At 29.1% G+C, this 26,701-nt stretch overlaps 3 protein-coding genes across 5 annotated transcripts; 1 reads left to right on the forward strand and 2 right to left on the reverse strand.

The window, feature by feature from the left end:
- Nucleotides 1–1,510: 1,510 nt before the first annotated feature.
- Nucleotides 1,511–8,090, reverse strand: LOC149883093 (uncharacterized). 2 transcript variants are annotated; one of them, XM_090100506.1, is made up of 2 exons: nt 7,423–8,090; nt 1,511–7,298 (listed from the first exon to the last, which is right to left on the reverse strand). In XM_090100506.1, exon 2 carries the CDS (start codon nt 6,658–6,660, stop codon nt 3,298–3,300), a length of 3,363 nt encoding a protein of 1,120 aa, XP_089956632.1. In that variant the 5' UTR covers nt 6,661–7,298; nt 7,423–8,090; the 3' UTR covers nt 1,511–3,297. The 2 variants fall into 2 exon arrangements, with proteins under 2 accessions (XP_089956632.1, XP_089956631.1); XM_090100505.1 differs by having other exon boundaries at nt 1,511–7,311.
- Nucleotides 8,091–8,784: 694 nt separating this feature from the next.
- LOC149883094 (E3 ubiquitin-protein ligase SHPRH-like) lies at nt 8,785–12,902 on the forward strand. Its single transcript, XM_090100664.1, has 2 exons — nt 8,785–8,860; nt 11,295–12,902. Exons 1-2 carry the CDS (start codon nt 8,820–8,822, stop codon nt 11,515–11,517), a joined length of 264 nt encoding a protein of 87 aa, XP_089956790.1. The 5' UTR covers nt 8,785–8,819; the 3' UTR covers nt 11,518–12,902.
- LOC145181241 (pleckstrin homology domain-containing family G member 5-like) lies at nt 12,645–26,410 on the reverse strand. Of its 2 annotated transcripts, none has more exons than XM_090100661.1 (12): nt 26,125–26,410; nt 25,243–25,337; nt 25,030–25,166; nt 24,740–24,807; nt 24,292–24,540; nt 23,519–23,716; nt 23,029–23,139; nt 22,708–22,857; nt 17,458–17,601; nt 17,245–17,361; nt 14,902–15,147; nt 12,645–13,294 (listed from the first exon to the last, which is right to left on the reverse strand). In XM_090100661.1, the coding sequence occupies exons 1-12, from the start codon at nt 26,134–26,136 to the stop codon at nt 13,046–13,048; spliced, it is 1,776 nt and encodes a 591-aa protein (XP_089956787.1). In that variant the 5' UTR covers nt 26,137–26,410; the 3' UTR covers nt 12,645–13,045. The 2 variants fall into 2 exon arrangements, with proteins under 2 accessions (XP_089956787.1, XP_089956788.1); XM_090100662.1 differs by lacking the exon at nt 26,125–26,410 and adding an exon at nt 25,898–25,916.
- Between the last annotated feature and the right edge of the window lie 291 nt (nt 26,411–26,701).

Consider the following 26,701-nt stretch of genomic DNA (forward strand, 5'->3'; position numbering starts at 1 on the left):
AACTTATGAACTTAGTAATAGACAGGGAGCCAAAGTTGTAAGCAAATTTAGAAACTAGAAGGGAAGAGAATTATTTGAAAAGGTTTTAACATGCAAATTGGGTGAAAAAGATGGGTTTTTAAATGATTGTTTTAACGTAACAGAACAAGACGCAAAAATTTTAAAAAGGATTTCAGACATTATTTTTATTGGAAAAACGTTAAGGGATTTGTTGAGACAGTAATAAAGAAGAGAAAATGATTAATGGATTATGAGGTAAGGGATTGACGTTAGAGGAAGATTTTTAAAAGTTTGTTTAGCGTTTATAGAAGAAGTGGCTGAAAAAAAAAAGGTTAAGTAAAGAGGAAGGAATGCACAATTTAAAATAGAAAGACTAAGGTGTAAGCAAATTGTTTATGATTGGGTTTACTGAAAATAATTGGCTGATCCTCATTTGAATCTTGAGAATCTTGGTTTTGAAGTTAAGTGATTTACAATACTTTTGTGCTTTTGATATGAAACCAATATATATTTTAGAATTAAAAGTGGCCAATATATATTTTGGAATTGAAAGTGGCCAATATATATTTTGGAATTAAAAGTGGCCAATATATATTTTGGAATTGAAAGTGCAGCATCAACTTTGCTAATTTTATACTGAGAAGCAAGGATGTGGCTTCTCGGTGTAAAATTAGCAAAGAAGAAATGCAAGATTTTTTAAACTCACGTTGAGCTCAGAACACAAGGGAGTATCTATTCATCTGCTTATACTTACAAAACCGCTGTTAAAGATTTTCAAAAAATATCCAAGCTTTCATCTGGATATTATCTTGATTTGTAAACCGTCCACTTGTTGACCTGACGATACAAAGGTTATTGAAAGTCTTTCGGAGCGTTTTGGATTTTCATCTGCTTAGTGGAAATATAAGTATAGAATTTACAGTAATCTCGAAAAATATTTGGAGTCCAAGGATACCACTTCATTATGAAAAAACAAATAATTAAAATTTTAATATATTGTGAGGGCGGTGGATTTTTTAATTATATTTATTTATATTGTTATATTATGTTTTCTTCTTTTGCAGTAAAGGCGAAGGGGAATGGGAAGGGGAAGGGGAAGTTTGGGTTTAGTGTTATTGTTGGATTAGGTATATGGAGGTTGGGAGCTAGGTTGATGGTCTGGGGAGTATTTGGTTAGGAAAGGGCTAGGTTTGAGAATAGTTTGGTAAGGAATGGGCAAGGTCTAATCGAAAAGGCTCAACTTACATTCGCCGTCCTCAGTATATTCTATACTACAAAACTCAACAAATGTTCTATTGATGTGTAACGGTAAGCACTCTTATATTTGTGTGACGTAAATCTAGTGGCGCAGATATGCTAAGGTGAGCAGTAAAGCATCAAACTTTTCAATAACAATATTTTACGCATATAGTAATAACAACAATAATATTAATAATCTAAATGCAAACAAAAGTACTTACTACTGGTTCTTCTTCTCTTACTTGTTTTTCTTAATAAATATTCTCAAATATTTCTCATCAATATATATGTTCTCTTAATATTAACTTGTACATATAACAATACATTAATTCTCATAATAACGCATATTGAAAGTTACTCAAATATTTTCTTACCAACTTTCCTCATAAAGTTCTCTTTTAAATTCTCCTTTAATTCTTCTCATAAGTTTCTTGTTAAATTTTCCATAAATTCTTTTCATAAATTTCTTATTAAATCTTCAAAACTCTTTTTCTCATAAATTCCTCTTTTAAATCTCTTAAAACTCTTTCTCTTAAAATTCTCTTTTAAATCTCTTCTTCAAAAACTCTTTCTCTTCTCCCAAAGACTTCACTTAAAAACTCTAATTCTTCTTCTCTTAACTCTCCCAATAAAAGCTCTCTTTAAAAACTGTCTTCCCATAAAAAACACACACTCTCTCTCTGCCAGATTCTTTCTTTTTTTTTTGAGCTTTTATAGTTCATTAGTTTACTTGACAGGTAAATAGGTCTCTGTATGTACGTCTTTTCTTAATGGTTATTTTTTTTATTTTTTGCTTCATTAGTTTTCTCGTGTTTTATTTATATGACATGATGAATGAGTCTCTGTATGTACGTCTTTTCTTAATGGTTATTTTTTATTTTTGCTTCATTAGTTTTCTCGTGTTTTATTTATACGACATGATGAATAAGTCTCTGTATGTACGTCTTTTCTTGGTTGACTCACTCTTTTCTTCCTTCCAATGTTATTAGCTTGAGTCGGGTAAAACTTAAAGATAATGTTTTTCAATTTTATCATTTTCCCTCCTCACATAGCTCCATTCTTCGAAAAAAATCGTCCCTTGATTTTTGATACAAGGCTAGTTCAAATGTAAGTGGTATAGGTATACTGTTTATCGTGTCTGGCTTTTCGAGATTTGAGATTGATATTGTCTTCTATTCAAGTAGGTTTCGAGATTTGAGTAAACTTGATTCGCGTTTTCAATAAATGTTTTAAACCGTGTAAATACATTCTTAAATATTTCGATAATATAATGTCGTGCAAATGCTTTCAATTTCATATACTTCAATTATAGACTTCAATTTTATATACTTCAATTATATATACTTTCAATAAATTTTTTATAAAATTTCTTAATGATACAACAGTTAAATAAAATCTTGAAAATGTAATGTGAAAAAAAATGGAAAAGAAAATAAACAAATCGTCTCAAAAATAAAATGGCGTAGGCACTGAGTAGCAAGGGCTAAAACCTGAAAAAGTGCCTTGAGAAAAGTTAAGTTTAAAAAGGTGAAATGCAAAACTCAATTCACTAAGTTTAAACCTCAATGTTGCATTTCACACAAAATACGTTTGATCGTCAAAGTCATTGATATCGATATCGTTGTTGTCGTCGTTGTCGTCGTTGTCGTATCATGATAAATCATGATAAATCATCTTCATCTTTATCATCATAATCAATCATCATCATCATTATCATTATATTATTGACATCATCATCATCATCATCATCATCATCATCATCATCATCATCATCATCATCATCATCATCATCATCATCATCATCATCATCATCATCATCATCATCATCATCATCATCATCATCATCATCAACATCATCATCATCATCATCATCATCATCATCATCATCATCATCAATATCATCATCATCATTATCAAAATTATCATTATATCATTATCATCATCAATAAAAATCAAATTATCAATTAAACATATTATAGTTTAAATCGCTCACATGGGTAGGGTTCGCGAATTTCCCTATGCGTTACTCACTCGCATGTTACCCGTTATACCTTTTATTTACTTTCCTTGAAATTCGTTTACCTTTTTGGTAAACCTGGAACAAAATAACAAAATGAATAAGTTATTTGTCATCAAATCTTTGTTTAACTTTTGATCGTATTCTTGTGTTTTAGTTATTAGTGTTCTTATTGTCTTATTTAAATCTGTTGGCGTTTTGAACATAATAGCCAACGGAACATTACTTTCATTTTTCGGTACTTTACTTAATGCATTATAATTATTCATGAAACGTTGGGTTTTTGTAGTTGAAGGCTTCTTAATTAATGATGACTCTAAAATATTATTCTCCTGATAAGAATTAGTAATTATATAGTTCCTTATACTTGGTATTTTGAGAAAGATTGGGAACTTTGAAACGCTTGGGGAGTACGATACTTGAACTTCGAAGAAAGCTTTAAACTGATTTCTTAATTTGGTTATGTGTTCATTGATAAGTGGTTTAGTCGTCTTAAAATCATATGTCGGTTCATGATCGATGATTTTCGAACAAAGAAGAAATATTGGAATGAACAAAACGAGTTGCAAAAGTAGAGCAGTCATAGTAAGGCTTCTACTTTCCTTATACGGTTCAGAAAAACGGAATGAACGATTGAATGGTATGTTTTTGGGTGGAAAATGAGGTAGCTGATCTGAAGTAACTTTCTTTAGAATCGGAGGATGAAGCTTTTTCACTGGTTCTGAAGTATACTCTAGCTCTTTGTAGAGCCTCCAATTTGTAGGAAACACATTTGTATCTTTGAGGATTCTGATATCATAATTATCATTAACTTTTAACTGAGTTGTGCCTTGGTTTTCTGAACTTGTACATAAGTCTTTTAGGGAACTTAAACTGATTTGGTTTGTGAAACAACTTTCTGTATGTTCTTCTACTGTCGTACAATACTCTCCGTCAGTTAATGGATTCAAAATGCCTTTGTTAAGAGGTGTTTCAATAATTCGTTGCCGATCTTCGTTGTCATGATTATAATTACCGCTTTCTGATTGAATTTTAATATCTAACTCAGAAGTTGTTGTTTTTCTGCTACTTATGTCATTTTCATTAAGATGGTCTAATACTTTTGGCTTCGAGGAAGTATCAATATGTCCTTGGTTTTCGTAACATAAGTTTGGTATTGCAATTGGAGTTTCGTCAATTACATGCTGTTGGTTTAAATCTACTATATTAACAGGAATAACTGTTTCTTCTTCTATCTTTTGGTCAACTTTATCGTTTATTTCTTCGGTATGTTCTGGAGTGAAATATTCAGGTGTAATGTAATCTCCTATCTCAACCTTAGAATTATCATCAAGTATTTCGGGGAAGTTGTTTGTGGCTACTTCGTCAATGTTATTTTGATCAATTTCTACATTACTTTCAGTGTCATGAGAACTGCTTAATGAACTTGTTTCATTTTTGGTAATTTGTGGATCTTCACAGTTGATGGCTTTCACATTTTGGGGTTCACAAATTGTTGAATTAGGTTGATCAAAATCTTTCTTGTTCGTTTCCTTGTTCTCTTGTTGCAGTAGATTTCGTTCAGTAATGTTTTGTAACAAATATCGAAACTGGTCTTGTAGACAGTTCATCTCATGGGTGATCTGTTTATCATTCTCACGTATATTTTGAATCTCCTGTCGCATATGTTTATTTTTATTTTGATTTGGGGTGTTGAAATGTGGACGATTCATTCTATAAGACGTATAATCTCTTGCTGATGCATTATCGTAATAATCGTTGTTGGTTTCATATCGGTAACTTTCATCAAATGTTGACATCTGATTGTTTGTGTAGGGGTTATACCCGTAATCGTAACAGTCATTTTTATGGTAATCTTCTGTATCATCATACTCCATGGTTATGTCGTCATCATTTTCGAAATAATTCTCCTGATATTGAGCAATACTATCTACGCCTAGTATACGAATTGACGTATCATTTCTTTGACTTTCATAGATACCTGCTCGTGTATTTTGAAAGTTATTCCACTTGTTATTTTGTGGCTTTGATTTTACGTAATTATCCTTATAAGTTTGTTGTGGGTTATTTGAGGTAATGGATCTCCAATTTCGGTTACTCGAATCGGGTTGAATGTATTTATTGCCCATGTTTCTGTTCTGGTTATCAAAATTTCGTGGAGTCCAGTTTCTATTGTTTCTCCATTGCGGTTGTTGCGTAACGTTTTTCCTGTACAGATACTGCGAATTGTTACTTTGTGGAATCCTGGGATCTTGATATTCTTGTCTGCATTGTCTTGCCAAATGTCCCGTTTTATTGCATATAAAGCAGGTTGGTTGATTTACTGTAGCTGGGTTAAAATCTTGACTTTTGCCAAAGTTACTATTCGTTTGTCTCCTTAGTCCAACTTTTAGCTTTCTGATCTCTTCTTTGAGCCTAGCTACTTCTCTAGTCGCATTTTCTGGATTAGCTAAATTTGCAGGTGTTGCACTATACGCAGCCACAGGTGGTGTGTCGCTATCGGCAAAAGATACAGTGTTATGCTTAGTAGACTGGTTTTGTAACTTTGTCATGGTCTTTATCACTGTTTCAACTATGCGAGCGTCATCATCAATGTTAACCGAATTATTCACTCTAGCAATTCTAACTGCTTGTGTATATGTCTCTGGTTGGCTTAAGAGAAGTTTTCTCTTTAAATTAGGATTAACTCCTTGAATAAAAAGATCTCTTTTAGTTTCTTCCGAAACTTTTAATTCTTGAGATAGCTTCTCTAAACTTGCTATAAAATGCTCAAGCCCTTTTTCTCCTTCTTTTAATCCATACAGCTGGGTTTTCTTAATCCAAATACGTTCTGGTGGTTCATACTCATTCTGAAAAGCTTGTTGAACTAACTGTAAATCTTGTCTTATTTTGTTTGGAAGGGATTCATAAAATATCGAAGCAGATTTATTTAAGCAAAGTGGAAAGGCGCAAAGTTGTTCATTATTGTCCCATTTGTTAAATGTGGCAGTTCTCTTAAATTGAAGGAAAAATTCTTTAACATCATCATCCGGTCCTCCGTTAAATTGTGGTAAACTAGATTTATCGATTGTTGGTCTTAATGAGGTTGTAATCTTTTCTAACCAATTAAGAGTGTTTCTCTCATCTTTTTGTCTAACCAAAGAAACTTCGGCTTCTTGTTTTGCCGTGGAATTTAATAGTTTTCTGACAACCTTTTCTATCTTCTTTTCACTTATAATTTTATCAATATACTCATCTCGCCTATCATTTTCCTCGTGTCCTAGAGAGTCTCGATCAAAGTTATCTATTGGTAAAACTTCAATGTCGGGTGTGATACAGTTGGGTGCAGATGGTGTTTTTGAGTAAAATAGTGGTATAATGTTAGGGTTATTGTTGTTATGAGGTGAACCTGAATGACTTGCCATTTTTGATGTTGATAAAACTGTTTTTTTTTTAAATGCTTATTAAAAATGTTAATTCACTTTTACTTTTTCGAAAATGATTAATAATTAAAGTTCACTGATTTATGAAGAAATGAGTGAATACATAAATCTCGGTAGGGTAACTCCAGTGTGAGGGCGGTGGATTTTTTAATTATATTTATTTATATTGTTATATTATGTTTTCTTCTTTTGCAGTAAAGGCGAAGGGGAATGGGAAGGGGAAGGGGAAGTTTGGGTTTAGTGTTATTGTTGGATTAGGTATATGGAGGTTGGGAGCTAGGTTGATGGTCTGGGGAGTATTTGGTTAGGAAAGGGCTAGGTTTGAGAATAGTTTGGTAAGGAATGGGCAAGGTCTAATCGAAAAGGCTCAACTTACATTCGCCGTCCTCAGTATATTCTATACTACAAAACTCAACAAATGTTCTATTGATGTGTAACGGTAAGCACTCTTATATTTGTGTGACGTAAATCTAGTGGCGCAGATATGCTAAGGTGAGCAGTAAAGCATCAAACTTTTCAATAACAATATTTTACGCATATAGTAATAACAACAATAATATTAATAATCTAAATGCAAACAAAAGTACTTACTACTGGTTCTTCTTCTCTTACTTGTTTTTCTTAATAAATATTCTCAAATATTTCTCATCAATATATATGTTCTCTTAATATTAACTTGTACATATAACAATACATTAATTCTCATAATAACGCATATTGAAAGTTACTCAAATATTTTCTTACCAACTTTCCTCATAAAGTTCTCTTTTAAATTCTCCTTTAATTCTTCTCATAAGTTTCTTGTTAAATTTTCCATAAATTCTTTTCATAAATTTCTTATTAAATCTTCAAAACTCTTTTTCTCATAAATTCCTCTTTTAAATCTCTTAAAACTCTTTCTCTTAAAATTCTCTTTTAAATCTCTTCTTCAAAAACTCTTTCTCTTCTCCCAAAGACTTCACTTAAAAACTCTAATTCTTCTTCTCTTAACTCTCCCAATAAAAGCTCTCTTTAAAAACTGTCTTCCCATAAAAAACACACACTCTCTCTCTGCCAGATTCTTTCTTTTTTTTTTGAGCTTTTATAGTTCATTAGTTTACTTGACAGGTAAATAGGTCTCTGTATGTACGTCTTTTCTTAATGGTTATTTTTTTTATTTTTTGCTTCATTAGTTTTCTCGTGTTTTATTTATATGACATGATGAATGAGTCTCTGTATGTACGTCTTTTCTTAATGGTTATTTTTTATTTTTGCTTCATTAGTTTTCTCGTGTTTTATTTATACGACATGATGAATAAGTCTCTGTATGTACGTCTTTTCTTGGTTGACTCACTCTTTTCTTCCTTCCAATGTTATTAGCTTGAGTCGGGTAAAACTTAAAGATAATGTTTTTCAATTTTATCATTTTCCCTCCTCACAATATACTATACTTGAAAATAAAAAAAAACATGTTAAAACATGTATCTTTTACAAACTATTACTGAGTACAAATGTAAAATAAATATAAATGTAAACGTTTTCTTATGTCGCTTAATTTTCTTTAACTGAAAAATAAAAGTATATATACCATAAGACAAATTCCAAGATTTTGCATTGTTCAAGATAGGTAACCTCCAGAGATAAAGCAAACTTTAAACTTTTGTATACTCATACTGATGGAAGCAAAGATGTCTAGTCAAAAACCACAATGATCAGGGTCTGGGAACTAAAACAGAGCCTTTGAAGTTTTGTCTAAGATTATTTTTTGTTATACGGATTTCATTTCAGACGTACTTTCTACTCTATGGGGTGGTGTCTAATCATGAGTTAGCATTTCAGGGGAGACTAACCCAAGTGACACCACTAATACAAATTCAGCGCAAATCAAAACAAATAAATTTAAAAATAATCTTTTATTTTAAATTTAGTTTTTTTATTTGGGGCTGACTTATATTTCAGCATCTACATGTAATGGGTAGTTTAATCTGTTATAACGAGGATTTTTAAATATTTTGAAACAAGTTGCTCTATTTATCATTGATGAGTTGCTAAGTTTTCTAAACTTGACGCGCATACCAATTAAAAAAGTGTTCATAAGAATGAATTAGTTTTTTAAAGTTCAATCAAATGTTGAAGAATGGCAAAGAAAATACGTGTTATTGATGAAGTGTATTAAAGATGCATCGATGAAAATAAATCAAAGGTAAATTATTTTATCAAAAGGTAAGTTTATTGAAAGCTGTTAATAAAATCCGGAGAAATTAGTTATTGAGCACTTGAATAAAAGTTTCCCCCATCTTTTGTGTAAAATAAAAGACCTTTAAACGAAATCATAACTTTATTTATTCAAATTATTTCCAATTGTTATTTGAAAGTTTTTCCCAACTTTCGGGTAACATTCCCCGACGGAGTTAATTGCTTTCTTTTAAAGCATTTTTCAAGCCATTTTTAAATTCCATTTTTTAAATTCCATTTTTTAAATTCCATTTTTTAAATTCCATTTTTTAAATCAATTTTTTGATTCTTTTTTTGATACAATAAAAAGTAGTGCAATAAAATTTCTTGCGAATGTTGAACTATTGGTACATTGATGTTTTTGATGCAATAAAACAAACGCTTGTTGATTGATGATCCGAAAGTCTTCTACTAGATAACAAAGTTTTTTAATAGTACTTCAAGGGGAACCAGTTTAGTTAAAGTTAGTTATTAGCAGTTATCATGGCCGCCGAGATGGGGGTGGTGAACGGGGAAGATTCCCGGGGCCCCTGTGTGTACAAATAATTTTTTAAAATAAAGTTTTAAAGATTTAAATAGTTTTAACTTTTAAAAGATTTAATTAACTTTCATTTTCATTGACCAGAGCACGCTTCATTGATCATGGGTATATAATTGGTCATAATGAGGGCCACAGTCTTCCCCAGGGCCCAAAGTTTCTCTTGGTGGCTATTGCAGTTACTACTTTTTACAACAATGAAAACAACAGAAACTTATTCAAATAGTAAATATTACGATAAATATAAAGTGTATATAGGTGTAATATAAAGTATACGATATTTTAATTTATGATAAAACGTTTCTACAGTCGACCCGAGTTTCATCAGTTCTCAAAATTCGAGTTAAAAAAAAAATTAACATTAATTGTGCAAGAATGAAAAAGGTCAATTCTTGGAAGTATTTAAGAACTGGCTCACGAAGTTGCAGTTTGATATTTATGAAGATATTTAATTGCTAAGTAGAGTGGATTTAATTGCTAAGTAGAGTGGATTTAAGAACTGGCTCACGAAGTTGCAGTTTGATATTTATGAAGATATTTAATTGCTAAGTAGAGTGGATTTAGTAAACTTATGCACTTGAAAAAAATCAATTGGTTTTACTCGTTAACAAATAAACACCTGTTTACAGGTGGAGATAGTGAAGAGACGGTAAAAGAATTAAGACATAAATTTTCTTGTTTTTTAGTTTCAATTTGCTATCTTTAAGCAAATTAAAATAAAAGTTGGTGGGTTTGTAAAATCTTGCCTATAAGTTTTTAAAAATCTCGCTTTTAGTAATTTTAGGGAAGACATTCAACTTTTTGAAGGTCTGTATTTACAGGTGTGCAAAAAAAGTCTTAAATATTTACAGAATTCTGTTGATGTTTGTAGGCTGTATAATCTTATAGTTTTGAAACATCGAGAGCAATTAATTTTACTAAACAACCGACTTTTACTATTTAACTGACACCACAAAAACAAAAAATTAACCTTATATGCGATTCACACGAGGGGATATTTGATGGAACATTCCGTGGAACATGGAACATGAACAAATATTCTCTGGTGTAAACGCAACTTGAACAAAAATTCACGGAACATTTGAGGAACTTTTGTACCGCCCCGAAAAGCCAGAACAAATAAATGTTCCGGAATATTTCTTTGTTTTTTATTGAAAAGTAAATAAAAAACAAAAAGCTAAAAAAATGACCAAGACAAACATTAAAAGGCTCAAACTTATGTTTGACCATAAAGACGGAGTTTTTCAACGACAGGCAGTTAAAAAAGTTCAACTGTACTCATCAACACATTACAAAACATTAAAAAAAAAGAAAAAATTAAACCAAGAAAAAAATGACATTTCCAAAACATTTTGACCAGCAAAAAAACAGTTCCTAGAATTATAGTTCTACAGAATAAAAGCCATTTTGTTAACTTTTCCTCCTTGAAGAACTAATGAATTAACAATAGCATTAGCATTCATTTGTTGATTATGACACATTAGTAAATAACTAATAGCATTTGTAATTGCAGGTATACAGGTGTTAAAAGTTTTTCTTGTGTTTCTTTTGATAGATCTTGAGCTTCTTGCACATGAAATTGCCATTTCTTTTAAAAAAGGAGCTATGATCATTAATGATTCACAAGTTCAAGTTTATTTTAATTGCAAATTGAAAAATTTTATGAACTTAAATTAAAATTATGTCTAAATCCTTGAAACTTCAAACTGAAAACTTTATCTTCAAAAATTACTTTTTTGATGACAAAAAAAAAAAACAAAAAAAAAATGAAAAAGGTTATTAAGTTTATTATGTTAGAAGTTCAAGTTGTCTGATCAAGTTTGCTATCCACACCAAGGCAAATTAACTGATTTTTTTTTTCTAGATCTTTACAACACCTGCCTTTTTCATGGCAGGTGTTGGTTCAAGAGTTCAAACAAAGTTCGATTGTAAATGTTTTATTGTTACCTCTCCAAGCCGGTTCAAAAGGATTAAATATCATTGAGGCAACACACGTTATATTAGTTGAGCCAGTTTTAAACTTAGGAGAAGAGTTACAAGCTGTTGGTAGGATTCATCGGATTGGTCAAACGAGGTCTGTTCTGTAAACCTATTTCCTTTTTGTTATATTGGTGTAGAACAGTGCAATCAATTGTGTTAGAAGTTCAAAAATCGTAGGCCAATCATTGATTATGAGTTTTATTTCAAGTTAAATCACTCCAGTATCAATGGATATGATATATTTTATACTAGCAATATAAAATCTACTCCATCCACAATTAAATACAAAACAAAACACAAGTTTCAAAAAAAACTTCTTCTATGGACTGTTTTTTCTGAAAAAGGCATTTCTCAGCAATATTTTGTGCCTAGTTGACTGTAAATCAGTTGACTGGCTGTAAATCAAAAAAACTACTTAAACAAATACATTAAGAAGAGACTTATTCCATTCACTGATAAGTATCATTCAGATGGTGCATATGTATTCTGACCCGATTCGGCATCATTTCAATATGCAAAAACAGTAATCACATACCCAAACAAGAAAAAATTTTGTTGATAAAGCGGATAACGCTACAAACTTGCCAGAATGTCGTCCTATCGAAAATTTTTGGAGTATTTGAAAGGTCTTGTCTATAAAAATAAATGGTATGCCGATAATCTTAAAAAATTATGTGCTAGAATCAAGTATTGCTTTCATAAAGTTGATATTGAGCTCATGTGGAGTTTAGTTCAGTCCATATCAGGCCTAGTTGATAAAGTCAGAAGGAATGGTTTAATTGAAAATAACTGATTGTATAGAGAAAAACTAGAAAAAAAATACTTTCTAAAACATTTTTCCTTTTTGTTTTTCCTTACACCTTAAAAGAGATATGTGTCGTTAAATCCCGTCTCGTATTTTAGTTGCCACCCGTTAAAAAAATTTTACTTCTCGTAGACTATTATCAAAAAGTTATATGCAAAAAGTATAACTTTACTTTGTTTTAGGGAAAGTTGCTGTATTATAATGATATAATTCTATTTACATACGTTAAGGTTTATTTAAGCGATATTTCTTTTATCTACCGTCAAACAGATTTTACGTGTGAACGCTGCAAGGAACATTTTGAAGAACATTTTGTTCCGATAATTTCCGAAATGTTCCGCCAAACGTCGCTCGTGTAAACATGGTATTAGCGGCGCGTCACAGAAAAAATTTCACGACAAACAATTCGACCAGAAAGAATAATTACTATTGAAAACTTCGATTATTCTTAAATCTTTCAAACAATTCACCAAATTTTGTCTTCATGATAAAGTTTAAACAGCTCATAAAAAAATTGTACTATAAAAACTTAAAATACTTTGCGTTTCAAAAAACACAATCTTACAAGAAACATAAAAACAATGCAACTGGTTTTAGAAAAGTTGCTTCTATTTTTAAAAACTGTGTAGATAGATCCAGATTACCATTGGATGTTCTTATTAGAAAAAAAAGAAAAGCAAAACAAAACAATAATGACCGTGCTCTTTTTCTTTTAAAGAGAAAAAAAATCGGTTGACAAGGGGAGGTAAATAAAATTTAAAAAATATTTCTAACAAATATTCAAGCAATTTAAAAAAACACTAATACTTATAGATAACGCAAACCGTTATTTATAAAATTTTTGAAAGCAGAACGTTTATTATGCATATAAAGGTGACAATTGCGAAAATTTTTGCATTGCTCCATTGCAAGTCATCTTTATCAGTGTTTTTATCCGAAATATCTGATGAAATACTTAGCTTCTTATTGATGTTCTTTCGATTATTCAACAGTTTTTGTAAAATCGGAGAATCTGGAAGTTCCTCATCAATAAGTTCTATATGATTAGAATACTCTACTCTGGAATTTTCGTATTTCGTCTGCAATAACAAACAAAGACAAAAACATTAATTTACATGATGGTCAGAACCAGTAGGTTTAAAGTCATATTCAAGCAATCAAAGTAATTATGCAGTAAAGATCTTGCGTCAGATTTTTAAGACGTAATTGAGACAAAAACAAACAAAAAAATGCAGGACTTAACTTCAAAATTTGCATAGCAAAATACTCTTTAAAAAGTGTATCATTCCGCTGTGTACTAAAATATATGCAAAACTCAACTTAACAGAAGAGAAACGTTTTTCTTTAATCGCAGCACCACTATTAGCATAATCCAACATGCTGAGAACGAAAACGGACACCAGCAACTCCAGGGAAGTAACTGTGTAGTCAAGATAAGCAAAAAGAACATCAAACGTTAGAAAGTTTATCATGTAAGTTTAGACAGAAACGAACTCATAACTGTTGGAATAGTGTGACGAGAGTTTCAAGGATGATGAATCCTATTTCACTTTGGCAAATATAGCACTCACTGGCAACGGCAACAGCAAGTTTGAAAGTAAACTCCAGCCAAGTTGTATGTCTGGCTAACTTTTTTCCAACAGAAAATTTAAAAGCTTATTTGACTCAGACATTGACATTCAATAGTGTTGTGGATGCACCATAGAATAAATCAAAGTTTTTTCTTAACTACGAAGATGTTTATCGAATTTCTGTTAGGGCAACACGTACCAGAAAATATAATTTGGCTGACCTAACTAGGATAGGCTTGTATGTTCCACCCTAAGTCTGTTTTTAAATGAAGCCGGGCTTGGGGTGATGTTTAACCCCGAGTGCGGTTTTTCGTTGAAACTCGGGGTAGGTCATGTTTCACTTGGAGTGAGTGACTTTTTAATGCGAATTAATATTTAGAATTTCTTTTGTAACGAGTTTTTAAATTAGTTTTACTCCTTCAAAATACAAATGCACAAGATATAATGATTTTAAAAATATTTCATGATTTAAAATATAGTTTATTATATTATAATTTTAGATATAATAAAAAAATAATCATTTGAATGTCTATGAATATAATGTCTAATTTGCACCTTAATAATCAGAAATAATTTCATTTAATTTATATTACGGATCAAACCGTAAAAAAAAAATTATTAAAAAAATTCAGCAATCCAAAAAGATAATCACTTTTAAAACTTTCAATATCCGCAAAAAATATTATTTTTAAAACTTTCAATATCCATACTTGGGATATACGTGTCGAACTCGGGGTACCTACCCCGAGTTCGGCACCCCAAGCCAGGCTCTGCGTAAAAACCAAACTCAGGGTGGAACACATGTTTGTTTATAAGTAATACTTAGCAATCATCATTTGTTTGTTTAGTGCTATATTTTTGATAATTCTTAAGTAATGCAAAACTTTACTGACCTGGTAAGAACCAAATTTGCAGTTTTTCTACATTTGGTGATTGGAAAAGAAAGAGTAGGGACAGAGATATTGCACATATTTTGCAAAAAAGTAGGACGAATGATACACCCTAATACATATATACATACATACATACATACATACATACATACATACATACATACATACATACATACATACATACATACATACATGCACTCATATATATATATATAATTTTACTTTGGCATCCAAAACAGCTGTTTTCCACTTTTCTTGTTCGCCTAATGAAGTTTGTAAAACAAATGCAGTTGATAAAACACCATATTCATTAAGGTAAACAAACAGTATTGAGCAAGAATCCTTGAGATCACGGAGAACAAGTTTATTAAGTCGATATGGTGGACGAATAATTCTATATCGATCAATCTTTTTCTTTAATCTTGTTACCACCAATAAATCAGTGAAAAGAAACACTTGAACTTCTTTCTAAAACGATAGCACCACTATTTAAAAAAATTAGTATTAAAAATATAAATTTTTTCCAATCTGAGTTGATTTGGAGGATTTTGAAACTCATAATCTCCAAATTTAATAAACTGAGACATGAAATCTTGTGAAAAGTGAATAAGATGGCATATGTCAACAATTATTTCCTTTTAAATTAAAACTTTAACTTTAATTTTAAACTTTAACTTTAGTTAAACCTAAAACTAAACATTTACATAACTTTACATATAAACTGTAAAATTATGTAAATGTTTAGTGTTAGGCTTAAACTTGACTAAAAATTCAAATTTGCATGGCTTTTGTAAGCTTATTCAGCACAAAAACTAAGGAATAGTTGGACTTTCAAGTTGGACTTTCTCATCATTTGTTAGCTATGTTGAAAACAGCCAGTGTAGCAAATTCAGGTTTAAAGCACTGTGAATGTAAGATTTATTATCACTGTTCTCTTTTGATGCATTGGTTCATTTGCTGCAGTTGACAAATTTTCTGTCAACTGCAGCAAATAAACCAATGCATCACTGCATTTGCAGCAAAAGAAACTTTACCTTCATCAATTTTTATTTTTTAGCCAGCTTGTGCACGGCTTATATCTTTTCTAATTTTTTTAGGTACTTGTCTTGGGTAATTTTTTTTTTTTTAATTTTTCTGAGTGATTTTCATGCTGAAATACCAATCAAATTGAAATAAAACACATACAACATAAATGTTTAAAACTTCTATTAGGCTGCTGAATACAATGTAAAACAAAATAGTGTCAAATAATATTTATTGCGAGTGAGTTGAGGTCAGTAATAGTAAATAATTAAATGACCAAATACAATACAATACATTCATTGCCGTGAATGTCAATTGATGACTATGAAACTATTTTTGCCCAACTGTATAATACATGTCAAATACATGTCAATTGATTACTTTGAAAGATGTTTCTTACACACAGCATATAAACCTGTAAAGGAAATGGTTATTTTTGCACCTACAGCTCAACCAATTGGAAATTTGTGACTGTTAAATTATGCCATCTTATTCACTTTTGATAAGACTTAGTATCTCAGTTTATTAACTTTGGAGGTTATGAGCCACCCTTAAATCAACTCATATTCAAAATTTTTTTGCATATGTTCACAACTTCCCTAAAAAAAAACCTTTCAGAGGGTGAGATTAAACAATTTTGAAATTTTTTTTCTAAAATATCCTAATATACAAGGTGTCCCAAAAAGATGCTACATACTAAATAATTGAAGATAAGGTGTTTATTAATCTTTTAACATGTAAAATATTTTATATTATTTAGATTATTTGGATATTATTCTATCACTTTGTCACTGTCTGCTCTCAAACTTAGGCCCATTCTGATCCAGACTCTGCTGGTAATGTGAAGTGATGAATTAACACACATCATGAAACAATTTCTTTGGTATTCACATGCATTCATACTGAATGGCTCTTAATTGATTGATTGTTGTAGGCTTTCTTGCATAAACGTTGTCTTTGTCACTGTAAAAAAAAGTCTAGTAGTGTGAGATCTAGTGAACATGTTCTTTATTGCTTGATATGACAGACTGTTACAGCAGGTTCAAGTAAACAGTATCATCAAAAAAGAATGATACAATTAATCCTCTTGACAATAAGCCACACCACAATATAATTTTCTTAACTATATGCAATTGTGAAGGTTTGTCAAACCATTTAACTTAAATGTGACTTCATCACTACGCACAATCCCACAAGGATTGTGTGTAGCGACAAGGTCACATTTAAACTAAATGGTTTGACAAACGTGCATTTTTGTTACATCATACCAAGTACCACTCACAAAACTGTACTCTTCTATCTGGATTATTGTCATTTAAAGCACAAACCTTGGAATGTAACTTTTCCATCTACATTTCATGGTGCGATGGACAAACCCTGTTTCAAATAAAGATAAACACCTGATTTTCAATTATTTAAAGTATGCATACATCTTTTTGTGATACCCTGTATATGTTTTAATTGTTAAAAGCATTTTATAAATTTTCATATAACTGACAGGATTAAAAATTGATTGTTCAAGACAGTGTAAAAAGTCTATACTTTGCCTTGCTTATCAAGAATTTTCATAGGACCATCTTTTATGATAAATCTTTGACTCTGAAGGGAAAGTCCAGGAATAGCTGTTTTTAAATCAAAGTTACAAAACTCTGCTGCTATCTAAATGCATAAAAATAATTGATATATGACATAATTGATATATAAAAATTAGTAATCACTAAAATACTTTATTTACACTAAATAACAAATTCTCACTCGTTCAACTTCATCACTACATGATACTGCTTCCAAAGGATTGTAAGTATCGAACTTTGTTAACACACTACAAAGTTTTTCTTGCTCCTGTCTTAAATGAACAGCAGCATTGATTTTGGAAACAAATGTTTCCACTCTTGACATCTAAACAAATAAAGATGCGATAAAGTACAACATTACAAATAAAACATCAACATTTGTAAGAGATAATTTTTTTTTTTTTAATGGTGAATAGACAGCATGAAAAAGGCCTATTATGACTGGTATATAATTGCTAGAATTTAACAAGCTGAGTTAATTTTCAAAATAAATTATGCAGGTAATTAGGATCTCAAAAATAATCCTTAACCTTTAAAAAAAAAAAAGGCTTAAAAGATAAGCAAAATCTTTTTTTAGCTTATTTATTAAAAAAATGCACAGATTATTTAAATAAAAAACTTTAAAAGAGATACTTTTACCAATATTTTACACTTTGATATTATTTTCTTAATGTCTTGTTATAATAACTTTGATGTTCTTATTTTAGTATTTTGTAAAGTAATATTTTCTAGTATGTAAGTAAATTTTAATTCATTGATAAATAATTATAATAATTTAACAAAACTTCATTTATATGATATTTTCGTCTTTTTAAGACAAATAGAAAAAAAAAAATTTAATAACAAATATTTTGTTTTTCTTACTACTACAAACAAATTAAAAGATAAAAAAAAATTTAAAGAATAATAACAACAGGGTTATTGGTGTCCAAACATTATTCCTGAATTTAAAGATAACCTTCAAAAGTAAAAATTATTTCCTGAATTGAAAGATAACCTTCAATTTTTCAATTTTCAGATTGTTATTGAACATACTTAAATACAGTGAGCAAAAAAATTAATAAAAAAATCATGCAGCCAATAGAAATTAATAAAAATGCATTTTTCTCAAAAAGTATAAACTTTTTTGAAAAACTAATTTCACCAAAGGATAGCGCTTAAAAAATACATTAAAAATCATATGTTTGAAAACAAAGAATTTGAATTTGTTATATTTAAAAAAATAAAGAACTAACTTTATTGAAAATTCCTGACAAAAAAATTAATCATGCAACAAGAAAATTCGAATGGTAAGTATCAAAAATTATATTATATTTAACTATATTATTTATTTATATTAACTTAAACTATATATTTATATTAATAAACTTTCCAGCAATAACCAGCATTGAAAATCTAAAATCTAAAAGAAGCTACACATCTCATTCAATCGGACTTCGTGCACGAGTAATAGCATTATGGCAAGATGGCCAAAGCCAAAGATCAATAGCTAAAACGCTATGTATATTGCCTGCAACCGTTCAATCCATCAAGGAAAAGTTTTAAAAAGTTGGAAACCTCAAAAATCAACCTGGAAGAGGATGCAAACAAAAGACTACGACGCGTCAAGATCAATCTTTGATCAAAAGATTCGAAATTAATCCAAGATCTTCAACAACAGCAGCAGCAAAAGAGTTGGAGGAGAGTTTTGGATTGTCTCTCACACCACAAACAATTAGAAATCGCTTGCATGAAGCGAATTTACATGGACGAACACCATGTAACAAGCCGTATATAAGCCCAATCAATAGAAAGAAGCGGCTCGAATGGGCAAAAAATTACGTGGATAAGCCACAAGAGTTCTGGGACTCAGCCATTTGGTCTGACGAGTCGAAATTCAATTTATTTGGCTCTGATGGAGCTGTAAAGATATGGAGGAAGCCAGGAGAAGAGCTTCAATTGAAGTGTTTGAATGCCACAGTTAAACACGGTGGCGGTAATATTATGGTCTGGGGATGTATGCCAGCGAGCGGAATTGGGAAATTGGCAATTATTGATCAGAGAATGGATCAATATTTATATAAGTCAATTCTGCAAGATAATTTAAGTTCATCTGCAGAAATTGTCGGGTTGAAAGATAATTTTATCTTTCAACACGACAATGATCCTAAGCATACGGCTCATTTGGTCGTCGAATATTTAAAAGTTTCAGGGTTCCAAATGCTTGAATGGGTTGCTCAATCACCAGACTTAAACCCAATCGAGCATCTTTGGGCTCACATCGAGAAAAAATTTAAAGATCGGTAAATTTCGAAGAAAGCCGATCTGAAAAACTTAATATCGAGTTTTTGGTCGGAAATCGGGTCAGATATTACCAGAAACTTGATAAATTCAATGCGTAGACATTATTTAGCCATCATTCAATCAAATGGTGGACCTATGTGTTATTAATTTTATATTAATTTTCTTTATTTTTAACTTAATTTAATTTTTTATATTATGCATGTTTAATTTTTTTGCCTTGGTTTTTTGATTTTTTATTTCTTTTGTAATTTTTCGTAACTTATATTATTATTTTGTAATTTTTTAGTTCCTTTTTATATAAATTTTAATTATTTAAAATAAAAATCATAATTTTTAACTTAATTTAGTTTAAATTCAGTTTTAAAAAGTTTTTACTATGGTGCATAACTAATTTTTTTGCTCACTGTACATATAATATATATATATATATATATATATATATATATATATATATATATATATATATATATATATATATATATATATATATATATATATATATATATATATATATATATATATATATATATATATATACAGCGGTGGCCAAAAATTAAAGACCACTCATTTTTTAGTTGGTTTCTTAATCTTTAAATTAAAATTAAGAAGATTCTAATTGACATATTAAATTTTTTTTTTTAAATATTTTGTTAATTAAAACATACGGATTAAAGTGGTATAATTTTTTTAATCTAATTCTAATTAAATAGTGTTTAACTTATTAAAAACTGATGAGTAATTATAAATCTTCTTTAAATAATTTGAACAAAATTTAACGACCACTTTCAAATCTTTAATTTGCACTTATCAAAAATAATAATCCATTATTTTTTTTAACTGTCTTAATTGCTTATTACAATGGCTGTAAAATAAAATGTCGAAACCTGAGTTTCGATATCAAATAAACATTTATTTTTTGAATTGCAATAAGGATATAAAAATATTGCAAAAATGCGTGTAAAGAAAAAGACAGATACGCGGCTCTTGTATTAAAAGAAGAAGGCTATAGCATCAGACAAATAGCAGAAAAGCTCAGAAGGTCTCACTCTTGCATTATTAACATAATTCAAAGATACAAAGAGACCTGGTCAATTAATGATCGTCATAGGACTGGACGCAATAAAATTTCAAATGACCGTGATGTTCGCTTGTTAGTGTAATTAATGAAAGAAAACAGATAAGCATCATCTACAGACTTGTCTACGAAATGGACACTGTCAAATGGTCTGAAAGCAAGCCCTAGAACTGTGCGAAGGGTCCTCCACAATTTAAATTATTTATGGCGTGCTGCTGCAAAAAAACTATGCTTAAATGAAAAACAAAAATTTGCCCGGAAAGAGTGGTGCAAGCTACATAAAAATTGGTCAACAGATCAGTGGAGCTGTGTGGTCTTTAGTGATGAAATGAACATTGAGGTAGACAACAGAAAAGGTCGCGTAATGTTGTGAAGACTTCCAAGCGAACGGTTCGATGAATCATGCATTTTGAAACGAACAAAACAAGGCAGTGGTTCAATAGGCATTTGGGCCTGTATGAGTGCCTGTGGAGTTGGCGTTTTTCATTTATTCGATGGTAGACTCAACAAAGAAAGGTACATCGAAATTTTGGAAAACTCGCTTATTCCTAGCATTGATTTATGGCAGCTGCAAGATGGATTTACTTTCTAGCAAGATAATGCGTCGTGTCATAAAGCGCATGTTGTTAGCGATTGGTTCAATTCTAATAAAATTCAAGTGCTTCCATGGCCTGCCAATAGTCCAGACTTGAATCCAATAGAGAATTTATGGTTGTGGCTTGATCAAAAGCTTGGTAAAGAACAACTTTACAATTTGGAAGATTTAAAATCTTCTATCTCTCATCATTTGAAAAATGTGCCTGATGAACTAATCAAAACTTTAATGAATTCAATGCCAGAACGAGTACAAGAGTGCTTGAAAACAAATGGAGGAACAACATGTTTCTAAATTATTTTTTTATTGCTTTTTGAAATATTTTTGAAACTGGTCTTAAAATTTTGTCCAATTTTTTTTCCCATTTATATTTTTTACTAGTCAGTTTTTTAATTTTTTAACATTATTTCGTAAAAAAATTATAAATTCTTTTATAATAAATATAAAATACAATAAAAATTCTTTCTAAAAATGTTTTTCTTTTTTTGGTAACTTTTTCCAAAATAAAATTATACTAAGGTTAAAAATAAATTTTGAAAAAAAAAAGAGTGATCTTTAATTTTTGGCCACCGCTGTATATATATATATATATATATATATATATATATATATATATATATATATATATATATATATATATATATATATATATATATATATATACACACACACACACACACACATATATATACATATATGTATATGTATATGCATATGTATGTATGTATGTATGTATGTATGTATGTATGTATGTATGTATGTATGTATGTATGTATACAATATAGTATTTCTAAGAAATTGAACCTCTTTAATTAGTATGAGATATTAAATAAAAAAACTTGCTTAAGTAATGGAAAAACCAAATTTCACAAATATATTGATGATCCCTTTTTTTTCAGTATTTTTTTGATCAACAAGTTGCTAAAACTTATTTTTTTAAAATAAAATTAAAAAATTCTTTGAATATGACTTAAGTGAAATTAGAAAAATATTTGGTCTGAAAAGTAAACAACTTATTGAGCTTTTAAGTATTTTTGTTCAACCAGACTTGTTTCACAGAGCAAATAAGTTTGGCTAACCAAAAAATAATTACAGAAAGAAAAGACTAACTGCTTGTTCATTTATCATAAGAAGACTAATTGCTTGTTCATTATATATATATATATATATATATATATATATATATATATATATATATATATATATATATATATATATATATATATATATATATATATAATAAAAAAAAAAAATTCAAAAGAATTTTTTTTTTTTTTTGTATTTGAGAAAAGTGGAAGTTTGAATAAAAGTTTCTTTCTAAAAAAAAACATCTTTTTAAAAGATATAAAAAAGCTTTTTTAATTGCTTGTGTTTGAATTTATTTAAAAATACAAACATCTACACATTGTGCAAAACACCATGTTAGATGTTTTCACGATAAGAAATTTTTATTATTTTTTTAATTAATTAATATTTACTGTTTCTTCAAGCATGGCTTTATCGTTGGGATCATCTGTTTTGCTGAGAACTGCTCTAAGTAACAGAGAGTATTTAGTAATTCGCTGTAATGGTTTTATGAGAAATCCAGACAACTTTAATCTCATACACTTTTCATGACTGTCACACCACTAAAAAAGTATTTTTTAAAAGTTAATTACATGAAGGTAAAAGTAAACAAACTATTTTGAGTAATACAACACATTAAAATGGTCATAACATATGGAAAAACAAAATAAAAATTAGTCTCCTATTCTTTTCAACAGTATGTATATATATAAATAAAGATTGTTCAAACTTACAGAAATGTATTGTTTGAGCAAAGAATTTGTTTGCTCTGAGTATATGAAATATTTCTTGTTGCAAGTATCTTCATTAAAAAACTCAATATAAGGTTGGAACAAATCTTCAAACTAAAATATTTAACAAAAAACATACTTTTTAAATATAGTGTTAATTTATTAAGATTGTTACTTACTATATATAAGTAAATAACAACTTTAATAAACTTACATTAACTTAATTAACCGTCTAGTCAATAACCAAACTTTAACCATTCCTTCAATAACTGGATACTTGGGTACCCACTTACTGTGTAGTGAAAAAATAAAGTTCTCATGTACAAAACTTATTGTGAAAGTGAGAAACTTTTTTTCTTTACTTGTAACAAGTTCTAACAAGTTAAAAGATTCTACCTTAGAAATTAAAATGGATACCCAGGTACTGACCAGCCGGTTAACTTCCCTACAAAACATTCTTCAAAATGTGTGAAATCTATTTAATTTTCCTTACCCCCTCAAATGCCTTCAATAATAAATTAGTTTTGAAGGGCATCTTTGTAGCACGAACATTCTCTAGTGCTGGTTTAAAACGATTCCAGAAATTAACATTAACTTGGTGGATTTCATCAATATTAGCAAAGATTGTGTAAGGATCAACCTCTAATAGGTATCCTTCTTTTCTGAGTTGATCCAAGCATCTTTTGAAGATCTGACAATATAAGTTTTATTGGAACATTACTAAACAATTCTACTAATTAATTGAGAAATCCTTTTCTTATAATTAATCATTGTAAAGTGCTCAAAAAAATCTATTACATTATTAATGGAAAAAATAAATTGTGAAAAATCATTTCATAAACTCAGCTGAAAACCTTTCAGAAATTCTAGCTTTCTTCTCTTATATCAACATACAATTAGTCTTAATCAAAAATACAAATATCTCTGGAAATATTGGTAAAACATTTGGGAAAAATAAAATTGTATAAACTTGAACAGCTAATTTTAATTTAATAAGCAAACTTAATTTCTATAATATTAAGTTTATTTTTACATTGTAAGTAAGCAAATAGTTAATTTATTGCATTATAAAATTAGTTAATTTATTACATTATACATTCTTAAATTCCTATTTTATATATATATATATATATATATATATATATATATATATATATATATATATATATATATATATATATATATATATATATATATATATTTTTTTTTGAGGGAAAAAATTTTTGAAATAATTTTAAACCTTGATTATGATTTTTAAATCCTAACCTTGATTATGATTTCCAAGTCTTTAATATAACTAACTTCTGTAGTAAAAATTTCCCAGATAGACTGCTGCTGTACCCGCAGTCTTTTACTTTCCTCAGTGTCAGAAACATCAACAACATCATTCCAAGCATTTTCAAGAAAAAAATCATTTTTACAATCTGTTTCATCAATATCATCATCTTCCTCAAATCCATCAAAGCCATATGTAGCAAAATGATCAAGTAAATCAGAATAGCGCTTGTTAGTGTCCTAATGAAATAGTTATTTAATAAAAAAGAGAAAATAACTATTTAAACAAAACAAAACAAAACAAAGTATTTACAATAGGAAAATAATTATTTTTAATATCAGCTAATCAGGCTCAAATACCAGCTAATCAAGTTTGAAAGAGAATTTTCTAAAATATAAAATTTTATTTTTAAGAACAAAAATATTTTATAAAATTTACCTGAGATTTTTTACTTTCTTCTCTCATTAAATTCTTTATTCTCTCATCAACTTCAATACTTTCATTAGCTAAAATAATAGAATTGTTTCAAAATGTTTAGTGAAATTTTAAAAACTATCATCCAAAAATGGTATAAAAAAAAGGGAATAAAATGACATATTATTCTAATTTAGAATTCTCTTTTATTAACTGAATTAAATTTAAAGTAATTATTGTAACTACTTAAATTAAAGCTTGTAACTGCTAACATGTCCTAAAGAGTATTTTAAGTGTTTATGCAACATACCAACCTTTTACAAGCAAGTTATGCCCTCCAAATGGAAATGTGTCAATTCCTTGTGGGAGAGGAGTTTTGGAAGTGTCTAAGAAAACACTGTGTGTATCAAATGATAACTTGTGGCTGGTTAATATTGAGTTCAATGCATCTCTGAAACAAAAAGATTTAAATGATTAAGGGTATAATTATGAACTAAGCAAATTAGATAAATTTAATTTTATCATACTTCAAAGTTTTCCCTTTTCTGGCTGGTACCTTTACTGTTTTCTCACTGTTACTATCATCAATAAAATGTAATGTGAAATACTTTTGAGATGAATCCTAAAAATAGAAATACATATAGGTATATATATATATATATATATATATATATATATATATATATATATATATATATATATATATATATACTTATATATGTGTGTGTATGTATGTATGTATGTATGTATGTATGTATGTATGTATGTATGTATGTATGTATGTATGTATGTATGTATGTATGTATGTATGTATGTATGTATGTATGTATGTATGTATGTATGTATGTCAACAAAAATATAACGTTGTTTAATCTTTAATTTTGTATTTTTTAGTTAAAACAGCAATTTAAGATTGTGTTTTTAATAAGGCTCTCTGCTCAAACAAATAAAGGAAGTTCATTATTGTTGCTATTTATGAGAATTTTGATGTTTGATTACACTTCTGTAAATAAATCCAAGTTATCAAAGCTGCATTAACCAAAAACTTAAAATGAGATCTTTCAAAAACGTGAAAACATGTTAAAAAGGTTGCAGTTCTGACGATTTTGCAACCAAAATATCCTGATATTACTCGATGACACTCATACACTCGATGGCATTCATATACTCGATGGCACTTACACACTAGTATACTTTTTTCGAAGAAAACATCGAGTTAAATATGGCTCAGCCAACCTTAATATCGAATTCTTTATAATCACATGACGGTGCTGTTAAAGCAGTCTTATGCAATTTGCAATATTTTAGGCCAAACTTTCTGCAAAAAGAATAAATCAAAAAGTAATGCAAGAGAGCGGTTTAATGTTGAAAAGAGCTTTCATTGTGTCTTTAATAGCGAAAAATAATACCTTTTTAGACATTCTTCGATTTTTATCGTTAGACTTCCTCAACAACCACTGAGATTTATATAAAATATTTTATTTAAGAGAACTCTGAATCAGTTTTTTTTTTTTTTGAAAAAAAAAAAAATCTTAATTGTTCAAGCTCAAAGCGGATTGTTTAAAAAAATCTCGTTGAAACTTCGGTTTCTTAAAAAATGTTTTTAATAAGAACGTGACAATTTTATTATCATTCAATTTTATCAACATTTAAATCTTTAACAATAGTCTTTGCTCTCTTTGGTGTTTATTCATCGATTTTTAGACATGTTTACGTTTATAATTTTCTTATGACGATATGTTTTAGAATTTAATCTGTATTAAAGAGATTATTAGCGTCTTATTTTGCTGAAGTCCTAAGTAAAGTACCAGAGATATGTTTTAACCTTTACTACTCGCTTTTTATTTTCTGTAATACACGGATTTATATTGACTTTCCTAGTATCTTAAATTGATGAAACAAATTTTATCAAATTTATAGCGAGGCTTTGAATCTTTTCCTATTAATAAAATATTTCTTATCCTTGAGATGAAAAATTATATTCAA

This window comes from Hydra viridissima, unplaced genomic scaffold, assembly GCF_058129835.1.
Source record: "Hydra viridissima isolate aposymbiotic clone 2 unplaced genomic scaffold, HvirCarnegie_v1 scaffold_10, whole genome shotgun sequence".
In the NCBI taxonomy this organism is placed as follows: Eukaryota; Metazoa; Cnidaria; class Hydrozoa; order Anthoathecata; family Hydridae; genus Hydra; species Hydra viridissima.

Coding starts and splice junctions, on each gene's coding strand:
- LOC145181241 (XM_090100661.1), bottom strand. Junction 23,717..24,291: donor ACTTGGAAATCATAATCAAG/GTTAGGATTTAA, acceptor TTATATTGTCAG/ATCTTCAAAAGATGCTTGGA. Junction 17,362..17,457: donor GTAGTGATGAAGTTGAACGA/GTGAGAATTTGT, acceptor TTATGCATTTAG/ATAGCAGCAGAGTTTTGTAA.
- LOC149883094 (XM_090100664.1), top strand. CDS start 8,820: ATGAAGTGTATTAAAGATGCATCGATGAAAATAAATCAAAG. Junction 8,861..11,294: donor TCGATGAAAATAAATCAAAG/GTAAATTATTTT, acceptor TTTTTTTTCTAG/ATCTTTACAACACCTGCCTT.
- LOC149883093 (XM_090100506.1), bottom strand. CDS start 6,660: ATGGCAAGTCATTCAGGTTCACCTCATAACAACAATAACCCTAACATT.